This window comes from Poecilia reticulata, chromosome 11 (genome assembly GCF_904066995.2).
Source record: "Poecilia reticulata chromosome 11, P_reticulata-male-v2, whole genome shotgun sequence".
NCBI lineage: Eukaryota > Metazoa > Chordata > Actinopteri > Cyprinodontiformes > Poeciliidae > Poecilia > Poecilia reticulata.
Genome location: NC_088840.1, coordinates 29,637,226 through 29,648,320, shown reverse-complemented (window position 1 = coordinate 29,648,320; position 11,095 = coordinate 29,637,226). Strand labels below are relative to the sequence as shown.

The window sequence follows — 11,095 nt, the reverse complement described above, 5'->3', positions numbered from 1 at the left end:
GTGTGAATCTGATTGTGATGCATCAGGGTTTCTGTGGAGCCCGACTCAGATGGTCTGGCCGTTTGGCTACTCTTAAGGATAGCAGGTTGTTCTTTCATGCTAAAGAGGGCAGATAAGTCCTGGGTTGGGGAAGCAACACTAGATAGTCTCCAGGATGAAGGACGTCTATGAAAGTCTATAGGAGAGCAGCTTGACCATCTGATGATGAGATCATCCAGACACGATGTCATCATCAGACACAATCTAAAGCACAAAAGGGGTGAAGAGCACATGATAAAAATGTCCATTACAATATCCAGTGACATAACTGCAACTGGCGAGAAACCAGACTTCGTCAGAAGAAAAAGAAAACGAACGTGTGCAAATTCTCAAGACCTTCAGAAAGAAGTCAAATCTCAACAGGAAATCCATGCCTCCAATTTTCCTAAATACCAGAGATGGGACAGCAAACCAGACCTCATGGTTACTTCTTAGGTAGCAGCCATTTTAGTCTTGAAGCATCTTTCATTGTTTCCAAATCTGTTGCTTTAATTCCTCCATCTTCATAACTTTTAACTGCATTTTTCCTTTTGAAAGAACAATGATGTTTCTTTCTCCAGATGAAGTTAAAGCTACACTTTTAAAAACAGTCAAATTGTTCTACTTGGAAATTTTCTTCACAAATGTTTCTAAATGTTTTAGCAGTGGTGGGAATAACATTTCAGGTTTTTTAGGTCTGATGCTTTTATTGTGAAGGGGAAACTTCCGGTTTAACTGTCGACACAGAGGCAGCTTAACGGCAACCGAAAGACGGAGGATAAGTTGGAGCTGAAATGTTCGGCGTTGCTAGCAGCCCGGTTTATAGCAGCACACGGTAAGATGTTGGGACGTTCAGCCATTTTGTCACTATAACTGCGATTTGCTCAAATGAAATGTTATTTTTAAGTAGCAAACATAAACGGCTGTGAGAGCAGCTCTGGGTTTTAGCCTGTTGGGTACATCCAGCTCTCACGGTGGAACCGGGGCTTCATGGGCGGGAATTCAGTTACATTATTAAACTGAATATTGTTCATCCATCAGTAAGGTGAAGGTGTCATCCTTCATTAAGCTGCGAGGATTTTATTTTTCATGTCCAACTGGTTTCGAAATGATTTTTAAAATGTGTTTGAGTCCATTCTGCAACCGGCCGTTAAAATGTGAACCAACAACTTCATTGACTAAACCAGAAAGTAGTTAAACGTTTTGAACAGATTTCTTTTCCTTTATGTTCTGAAAATGTTCCTGCAGTTTCTGTAATTCACTTAAAATCTCGTCTCTTTGGTTTTCTTTATTATTATTAGATTTTATTGCAGACTCAAAGTCCAAATCATTTTAAAAAGAAAAACAATAAAATAAGAGTAGAAAGTAGATGAGACCCAGAACCTTTCAGAGTCAGTCGTACCAAAGTCTCCCAAGGACAGATGAGCATCTTGCTGCACTATAATTAACGGGATAATTAACAGGATAATTCTGTTATTATTCTGGTTTAAACCACATATTAGTGAATTCATAATCTTCTTCAAACGGCCATCAAAGAGCTGATACAACCAGTTGACCGGCTCTGGTCCATCTGGGCCTTTTAACAGAACCTTAACGCTTCGTTACCAAGCACCTTGAGTCTCTGGAGCCTGGCTTCGTTACAGTTGCACCACTGATGTGCCGCATATATACAGTGATGTAGAATATGACCAAACAGGTTCAGGTTGACTCCAGCAGGACAGTCCAGACCTACGGACTGGACATTTGGCTGAGCACATTTGGACCTGACGGTAAATGTCCCCAGCATCAGACGGACGGTCTGCCAACACATGACCAAGATGTTTGACTTGATTTGAGACGTCCAGTAGGATCCCAGACAGCTGGACATCAGGGGACGCCCTGTTTTTGTCCTCTTGAGGGCGACGGACCAAATGAGACTTTAGGATGGATTGAATGGAACATCATGTCGTTCACCGTATGCTGAGACCAGCTGAACTTGGACTAAACCCACCAAGTCATCTGCAGACATGAACTGACTTGTACCTCCAACCATCCAGCCAGTTCTAACAGGCTCAGCTGCTTGGAGAGCTCATTCATACAAAGATGAATCAATGCAGGGGATCAAATGCTTCCTTGTCTGATCCATTACTGACAGAAGGGTGCAGACACACAGTTGTCCCATTTGACCTGCACAGTTTGGTCAGCACACCAACAGGACAGACATCTTACTATATATTAGGGCACAGCAGCTTGGCACATCATTTATTGCTTTAAATGGTTTTATTTTTCCCGCTCAGCCGTTTTTGAAAGCAGAAGAAGAGAGTTGGAGCCTCTGATGTTTCACTTCCTGCTGCGATGCAGAGTTCAGTCTGAGAAGAAGAAGAAGAAGAAGAAGAAGAGGTTTATGTGGAGGATCCTCTCCTCTGTGACACCAAGATGAAGCTGCTTCAGTTCCTCTTCATCCTCCAGCTGAGCTCGCTCTCTCCAGGTAAACTTTACATCCACAGGCTGAAAGGCAGAGCTACAAGGGACATGTTACACAAAATCCACTTTTTTATCCCATAAATATTTCTTTTGTACTTTTAGTGTCCAGGAATGCTGCATAAACGTCTTTCTATCCTTTTTGGGTTATATTTTTCATTTTGTAACCTGTTCTCGTCTGTGATGTCACCAGTTGCTGTGGAAACGCTGAACCAGGTCACGACTTCCAGCTAACCAGTTTTGAGAATCGGCCATTTTTTTTCCTGGCGGTGATTTTGTATGGGTCCTGGCCGCTGGTCAGCAGTGAGCCTCCGGTTAGCGCTGTGTGCTAGCTGCTAGCTGCTAGCTGCTAGCTGAGGATTCAGCTGCTCCGCATGCTTTGGATATAATTATTAGTTTTTGCTGTTTTTGTCTCGGGGAACAGAAATGATCCAGTTCGGTGACATTAGCTAACTCCTTCATTATGCCGAGGCTTCGTTTAATGCATTCATATTGTGGTAGCATGAATATTTGAACGTTATCTGACACGCATGGCCTGTAGGTAAACTAGGCTCCATGTTGTAGGTAGTTGGTCTGGATGCAGAGGCAGTAAATGCAGTTACACCATCACTGCCAGGCGTTCATGTGAATGCGCGGTTCTGCTGCTCAGTCAGACTCTGGATCCAACATGGAGAAAGTTTCTCTGCCGGTAGATAATCGCTGCTGCCGAACTACAGAAACGGCTGACGGGGTGGATGGAACCAGGAGGGTGGAAACGTCTCTTCACATTTAAAATGCTGAGTTTCTGTAAAACGGCTGAGAACAGCAGAAACGAGGAATTCAGCCTGAAGCTCTGAGGTTCTGCTGTCTACGACCAGAAGTGAAGGATTTCCATGTTAAAGCTTCAGACGCTCATTTTAAAAGAACTAGAGTCGTTCTCTCTGATCTCCATAGTTAAATACTGATCAGGAGTCTTTGTACATTTTTTTATTCAGGATAAATTTTCCAGTTTTTCCTTCCAGGATTGTATTTGTCTTGAAGTGTGTTTGGATTAAAAATCCACACTAAAGATGTGTGAAGGTGGAGGTGAGGCAGCTCTGATAGTTTCCCTCCATCAGCTGCAGACGGAAACGAATGAATCTCCCAGTCTGCGTGTTTTCAGTCCAGAATCCTGTTGTACATGTTCTGTGTTTCTGCAGCTCTTTGCTTCACGATGCTGCTCTGAAATGAAAAGCTAAACTCCCTTCATTCATCATTTCAGCTCCTCTTGATGCTTCCGCTCCAGATGCTGGGGTCCAAGCGGCACCTGAAGACCTGGACGGTGAGTAAGACGTTGATCTGCAGCCTTTCCTCCCGACACAGAGCCAAACTGGTGTCCTGCTGTTCTGGTGCCGGTGGTTCGGCCCGCATCAGGCGCAGCAGCATGCAGTGTGATGCTGCGGCGGTGGCAGGATGTGGGGTGACCTGCTGAGGAAGTGCCTCTGGGCCATGCAGCAGCTGCAGCGCTCCCACGCAGGCTGGCGTCAAACACGCTGCAGTTATTGAGACAAACAGCTTCAGGCTCAGATCCTCACTTTACCCGCAGAATCACAGGAAGGGAAACACATCACTACAGGAGAGGAAGCAGAATCGCACTCTGGCAAGGAAACCCAAATGTTCTGTCAAATGAAAGCAGGAGCTAATTTTACTTCAGTTTTCCGTCTTCAGGTCTGTTCTCCTTCGCTTGTCCTCCATCTCTCCCTGTTGGATTCACAGCAGCACCTTCTGACATCTGGATGTTTCTATTTGCTGCCCCTGAGGAACGTTGGGATATATTTTCTAGGAAACAGCTTGTTTATTGCTTTGTACAAAAGTGGTGCTGTTTGAAAGTGAACCAGGTCAAGAAATGTTCATGTCTTTGATCTGAAAAGCAACGTCTTGATTAGTACCTTTATAACCTTTGAACCCACCGCCTGTGGAACACCGGCGGTGGTTGATGCTATCAGGCTGGAGAAGGGGTCCTGTCGGGCCTTTCTGGCCGATGGGACCCCGGAAGCAGCTGATGGGTACCGGCAGACCATGTGGCTCGGGTGGCCGCTGAGGCAAAAACTCTGGGTGGGAGGAGTTTGAAGATGTCATAGAGAACGACTTCAACATGGCGCCTTGGGGGTGGAGCAGTACAGCACCAACACTGATCATAATGGGGTGGTGTGCTGCTGACCTCCACCCAGGACGTCTTGGGTCGGTGGGCAGAATACGTCCAAGTCCACCTCAGGCCCAACAGCACGTCTTCCACTGAGGACGCAGCGCCTGGAGACTTTGGGTCAATGTCTCCAGTCTCTGGTGCTGAGGGGGTTAAAAAGCTCCTCGGTCAGATTCACACAGAGTTCCTTAAGGCTCTGGATGCCGTAGGGTTGTGTTGGTTGACGTGACTCTGCGGTATTGCGTGGATTTCGGGGGCAGTTCCCCTGCATTGGCAGACCAGGGTGGTGTAGACCACAGAATGTGTCCAACTCCAGACGGATCTCACCCTGTGTGAGGAACCGAAGATTGAAAGTTGTGATTCTTCGGTCCATAGCTCCTTCTCCCAGTCTTAATAGTCCCATAGTGCTGTTGCATGGACCAGGCAAGTCTCTTTGTCATATTCTAAGATCTTAGCAATGGCTTTCTTGTTGCAACTTCCTTGGTCAAACCTGCAACTCCAACTATTCAAATCAGAAGTAATCGCAGTAATTTCAGTGGTTGCTGAAATTACTGCAACCACCATTAAGCTGTGCTAGAAGCTGTTGCCCTGTCCGCCACCCATCAGGCTAGCTGTTACCTCTCAGACACTTGTCCTTTGGTTCAGTCCTTGCTTTGGGTTGCCAGACCTCTTCCTGTGAGAGTTTACCCCACTGAGGGTAGATCTGCGTTTTTAAATGTCTGTTGTTGGAATCCATTTGTTTCTCTACCTGATCAGATCTATTTTCTAAGCATTCCTTGATGAAGACATGATGAAGGCAAACCTCGATGACAAACTTCTCCTTGCAATAAAGCTCAGAGCTGCAGATAAGGACTGATCCCCACTACAAAGACCTGAATCCCAAAGCCTTGTCTTTGGAGTCCACCTCCAAGAGAGACAGCAGAGCTCTGAATCTTTTCCTTCTAACCTTCTGGCCAGGAAGAAGATTTGTTTCAAAACCTTCAAAGTGTTCACTAGAAGGCAGTCTGCATACCCCACCTTTCTCCGTTCCCTGAGAGACGTGAAAGTCTCTTGATGCGTCTACCTGCTGAGGCCTGCCGTGGTAACCTCTATAGGGTCGGTTCTTGGGGTCAGCAGCCTAAGTAGGGAGACTCGGACTTCCCCAGCCTCCTGGTCCGGCTCCTTCAGGAATCCCAAGGCGTTCCCAGCAGGGAAACATCGTCCCTCCAGCCTGTCCAGGTTTTCTTCTGAGCCTCCTCCCAGAGCGACCTGAGCACCTCACCAGGAAGGCGTCCATCCCAACCAGATGCCCGAACCACCTCAACTGGCTCCTCTTGCCGTGGAGAAGCAGCGGATCTAATCCGAGTCCATCCAGGATGATTGAGCTTCTCTCTCTAACGGAGACCCCAGACCTCCTATGGAGAAAACTCTTTTTGGGCGCTTGTATCTATGATCTTATTTGTCCGGTCACGATAAAAAAGGACGTGACCATAGATGAGTTAAGGACTGTAGACTGACCAGCTCTCTTGACTCGGCTCTTTTCTCCACGACAGACCAATATAGCGCTTCACTGCACCCATCCACCGCTCCATTCTTCCCCGAGATACTTCAACTCTCCACCTGGGGCAGGACCTCTTTCCCGACCCAGAGAAGGCACTCTGCCATTTTTCAGCTTTAGACCCTTGGATTTGGAGGCACTGGTCCAAATCATCCCGGCCGCTTCACTCAGCTGCGAACCGCTCCAGTGAAAGCTGTAGATCACGACGGGGTGAAGCCAGTAGGAGCACATCAGCTGCAAAAAGCAGAGACGCGATCCTAAGGTCACCAAAACGGATCCCCTCCACACCTTGGCTGGTCTAGAAATTCTGTCCATAAATGTAATGAATCCAAGATTTGTTGGAGAGCAACTCTCACCGTAGACGAGTGTGACCTACTGCCAGCAATGCAGACAAAGCTCTGTCACGGTCCTACAGGGACCTAACAGCCAGATTCAAAGACTGTTCAGTCCGGTGTTCCACGGCCAGAACCAGAACCACTCTGCTCTGCCTGAATCCGAGGTCTGCCTATCCAACGGAGCATCCTCTTCAGAAACCCTGAGTAGACCTTACGGGGGCTTAGGGTTGACTTTGTATGCCTTCAGTAGGTAAAACGATGGTTCCACACTGTGTGGCACCAACTGCCAAACATGGAGGGGGAGGTGTGATGGTCAGGGGCTGCTCTGCTTGTACGGAGTGAGAGGCACCCTGAACCAAAATAGCTACCACACTAAGCAGTGCCATGCAGCACTCAGGGTCAGGGTTCACCCGTCAGCAAGATCGGGTGAACCAAAGAGCCAAAGCAGACGGCCAAGCTGTGCCAGAACCACCTCAGGAAAAAAGAACAAGTTGAGCTGAAAGGCCTGAGTGGCCAGCAGCGTCTCCAGACTTGAACCCCATGGAGCTCTGCATGGGAAACTGGACGCAAAGCAACGGGGACCACTCATTCATGGAAACTTTGCAACAGATATGAGAAGAACCATCTGATTCTTGTAGAAAGAATCCACCAGTTACATCTGTGGCTTCTTCGACGAGTAAGAAGTTTAAAATGGTAATTGGCTTGAAGTTGAGGCCTGCTGTGGTAAACTCTACAGGGTTATGAGGTAACCTCTACGAGGTTATGAGGTAACCTCTACGAGGTTGTGAGGTAACCTCTACGGGGTTATGAGGTAACCTCTACGGGGTTGTGAGGTAACCTCTACGGGGTTGTGAGGTAACCTCTACGGGGTTGTGAGGTAACCTCTACGGGGTTGTGAGGTAACCTCTACGGGGTTATGAGGTAACCTCTACGGGGTTGTGAGGTAACCTCTACGGGGTTGTGAGGTAACCTCTACGGGGTTGTGAGGTAACCTCTACGGGGTTGTGAGGTAACCTCTACGGGGTTGTGAGGCAACCTCTACGGGGTTGTGAGGCAACCTCTACGGGGTTGTGAGGTAACCTCTACGGGGTTATGAGGTAACCTCTATGGGGTTACCACATAACCCTGTAGAGGTTACGTGGGGTCCTATGGTCACATGAAGTTCATAGGACTCTAAAGCGCTTCTCACTACGTTCAGTCACTCTGTCATTCACATGGTAATGGTGGAGAGCTACTAGACGGTAGCTACAGCTGCCCTCAGGCTGCCATGCACCGGCGCCACCTGTTGGGTCCTCTGACAACCAGCAGCAGGCAAGGCAGCTGAAGGGTTTTGCCCAAGGACACAATGACAGAGGCGGACAGAGCGGGGCTCGAACCAGAAACCCACCAATTGTAAATAAGTAGAAGAGAAACAATTTGTAGTCTATAAATGGATTCCATAAATTTTTTTTACTCCTGCTGCTTATTTGTGCTGTGTTTTAACTTCAAAGTACCTGGCAGTTCATCGCTTTCAGTAAAAAGCCTGAAACATTAGGGTGTTCTCAAACCTTTGACTGGTAGTGAACGTTTCCCATCAATGGTTCCAGCCTAAGCCTCTAGGGCAGTGGTCCCCAAACTTTTTCCTGTGAGGGCCACATAACTATTCCCTTTTCTGGTGGGGGGCCGGAGTCGGGGGGAGGTTCTCGATTGATTTTTACCCAGAAAGCACATGGGCAAAAACCGTTAGTGAAACTGTCACTGGGACTGACTAGTATATATTCCATTGAGGGAAAGTAACTTTAACATATGAATTCCTCATAAAGGCTCGTTTTGAAGTATAAGCTGCTACTTACAGGCATTGCTTTGAAGAATTCGACCTGGAATGCGGCGTTCATAACAAACACGTGTTCATCTGCTCTACTGCTAGCAAACAACCGTACTGATTAAATAACATAAAAGTCAAGCAGTTCCCTAAAAGTCCAACAGATGGCAGCAATGCGCCATGCAAAACAAAAAACACCCAGTTTACAGGACACACTTCCTGCTAAAGAGCCCCCTGGTGGTTGAAGAAAAATCAACATATAAACTGGAAAATACATTATTGTTCAGGGGGCCGGAACAAAATGTGGAGGTGGGCCAGATCCGGCCCGCGGGCCGTGGTTTGGGGACCACTGCTCTAGGGGGAAATTACCTTTTTAGTTGATCTTTTTATGAACATTAACAGCTTTTACCTTCTTCCTGGTGGTTTTAGAGAACTTTATTGTGCAGAATAATCCTCTGACCGAGGTTCTGTCCTGTAGATGTTCTTGGCACGTTGGTCGCCTCTGATCACAGCGTCTTCCTGCATCGTTTCCACTGCTGTGTCTCTGAGGTCGTGACCTTTAACTGATCAGCTCTAAGTATCTGATCCACAAGCTTTGCTGCCGGTTAGGATAACCGCACATGTTCTGCAGCTCTGCTGAGACCATTCAACACCATCATCTGTTTATCAGGCTACGCTGATGACGCTCTGCTCTCTGTTTCTAAAACCCTTCAGGTTGCTGCAGGTTTCTGGTCCAGATTTGTTCCTCAGTGGTTGATGTTTGAGTATTTTCTCCGTTTTCATCCTGCTGCTCATCCTCTGCTCTGTGACCCTCTGTGTCCTCAGACGACCCTTACGTTCATCACCTGGGCAGCACATGCAGGTGGACTCTCAGGATGCCTGGAAACAGGAGTGGGGAGGCGGTTCCACTCCCACCGGACTATTTAGACACTCTGGCTGAGTGGATCTGCCAGGACCTGAAATGTGGAGGAGTTCATATTATGAAGGAAATCGTTGCGCCTGACGACAGCAAGTGCTTCCAGGACTGTAGGTACCAGGACCGCCGTCTACAGAACTGCTTAGAGACGTTTACGGCAGGATGCAACGTTACCACAGAAGTGGTTTGTGGTGAGACTTCCTGATTCCCCAAGACAAAAATACATTTATGCTTGAAACTGTTTTAAAATGAGGAAGATTGAGTGGTGAGGCTGCACCTTTAACTTTCTGAAATGAAACCATATAGATGTTGTAACAGTTGAGGAACTCTAGAGACTGAAGGTAAGAGTCTCTCATCTAGAATCTCTAGAACCAGTGATGTCAGTCGTGGTCTTCAGGTGTGAACTTCCTGCTTTAACGTCCTGCTCATGTCGTCTTCAGGTCATCAGTCCGTTCGGCTGAAGGGAGGTGATGGCCAGTGTGCCGGGCGGGTGGAGGTGTGGAAGGACATGGTGTGGGGCACGGTGTGTGACGACAGATGGGACCTGAGAGAAGCCAAGGTGGTTTGCGCCCAGCTGGGCTGTGGGACCGCTCTCAGGGTGACGGGTCAGAACGGGTTGTTCCCTCCAGGGAGCGGACCGATTCACCTGGACGAGCTGAACTGCACCGGGAACGAGCAGAACCTGTGGTTCTGTCCGGGTGTCCAGGAAAACTCCGACTGCGGACACAAAGAGGACGCTGGTGTGGTGTGTTCAGGTCAGTCTGATGGAGTTCACCCTGCAGTCAGTGGATCGCTGGTTTGATTTCCGTTCTGCAGCCCTTGTTTGTATTGTTGGCTAAGACTGGTGTTGGTCAGAAAAACTGATGGTGCCAAATTGGTGCCTTGCTCCTGCCAACCTGCCCCAGGCAGCTGTAGCTTCAATCCAGTATCCACTATCACCAGCATGTGAACTGAAATCTACGCTGTTCAGGTCAGCTTGAAACTTTTATCTTCCTGTTTTCCCTGCAGAATCTAAGATGTTGGTTAGAGCAACTACACCAGGTACGACGGAGTTGATGAATTTTCAGCCGAGTCTTGGAGTCTTTTAATGTATATGATGTTTGTCTGTAGCTCCAGCTCCTCCATCAGCAGCCGTGTATTCTCCAGAACATATCGCCATCATATTGCTGTCCATTCTAGTGTTTGTCTTTACCATCCTCAACATGTTTCTCTGCTGCTATTACTTCAAATGGCACAGTAGGTCCTCATCTGGTCAACATCTCAATCTGTAGCCAATCTGTCATATCTGCAGTGAATCCAGCAGTAAAGTTTGTTCTAATATTGTTTTCTAAGGTGAACGAGAGAAGAAGAGAGCCGACGCTGCTGTGAAGAACCAGGTGACTGAGAATGTGTAGAATCCTGAAGACGGCCCAAAGCTGGAAGAAGCACGGACTCCAACATCCTGATAATTTATTTTAGAAAACAAGTAATAAACGGAATGTATATAATAAACGCTGTAAAAAATGTTGCATTATCATCAGGGGTATAAACCTGTCCCTGATATTTGGGCCTAAAGAGAATGAAGATGATGATGATGCAGGATTTCCTGTATAATAAGTCTGGGGGGCCACCAGGCTACTTATTTACACTCAACCACCAGGCTTAGCAAGTTTTCTGGGGGGAAACTTGCTAAGCGCCTGGTGTCCAGGCTTAGCCCGAAGAGGAGACATTTGTCCCCCTTCCCCTGGGCTGTGGGAAGGATTAAGAGGGTTGGGTGCAGTGTGGGATCCTGACTATCTGTTCCTCGGCTACAGAAGCTGGCTCTGAGCTAGTGTGTGAGGCTGAGAGGTTCCAGCTAGAAATAGTTGATCTCACTTCAACTTATGGC

The 11,095-nt window shown here is 47.5% G+C and overlaps 1 protein-coding gene across 1 annotated transcript; it reads left to right on the top strand.

Annotated features, from left to right (window-relative positions):
- The first annotated feature begins 728 nt into the window (after window positions 1-728).
- On the top strand, window positions 729-10,719 carry LOC103473060 (T-cell differentiation antigen CD6-like). The gene is made up of 8 exons (XM_008422991.2): window positions 729-853; window positions 2,295-2,485; window positions 3,719-3,778; window positions 9,138-9,419; window positions 9,669-9,983; window positions 10,237-10,269; window positions 10,339-10,464; window positions 10,561-10,719. The coding sequence occupies exons 2-8, from the start codon at window positions 2,434-2,436 to the stop codon at window positions 10,620-10,622; spliced, it is 930 nt and encodes a 309-aa protein (XP_008421213.2). The 5' UTR covers window positions 729-853; window positions 2,295-2,433; the 3' UTR covers window positions 10,623-10,719.
- Window positions 10,720-11,095: the final 376 nt, after the last annotated feature.

Excerpts from the sequence above, each read along its gene's own strand:
- LOC103473060 (XM_008422991.2), top strand. The coding sequence starts at position 2,434 with ATGAAGCTGCTTCAGTTCCTCTTCATCCTCCAGCTGAGCTCGCTCTCT. Across the intron at positions 9,420-9,668 it reads TACCACAGAAGTGGTTTGTG|GTCATCAGTCCGTTCGGCTG; the intron begins GTGAGACTTCCT and ends TGTCGTCTTCAG. Across the intron at positions 10,270-10,338 it reads GGTTAGAGCAACTACACCAG|CTCCAGCTCCTCCATCAGCA; the intron begins GTACGACGGAGT and ends GTTTGTCTGTAG.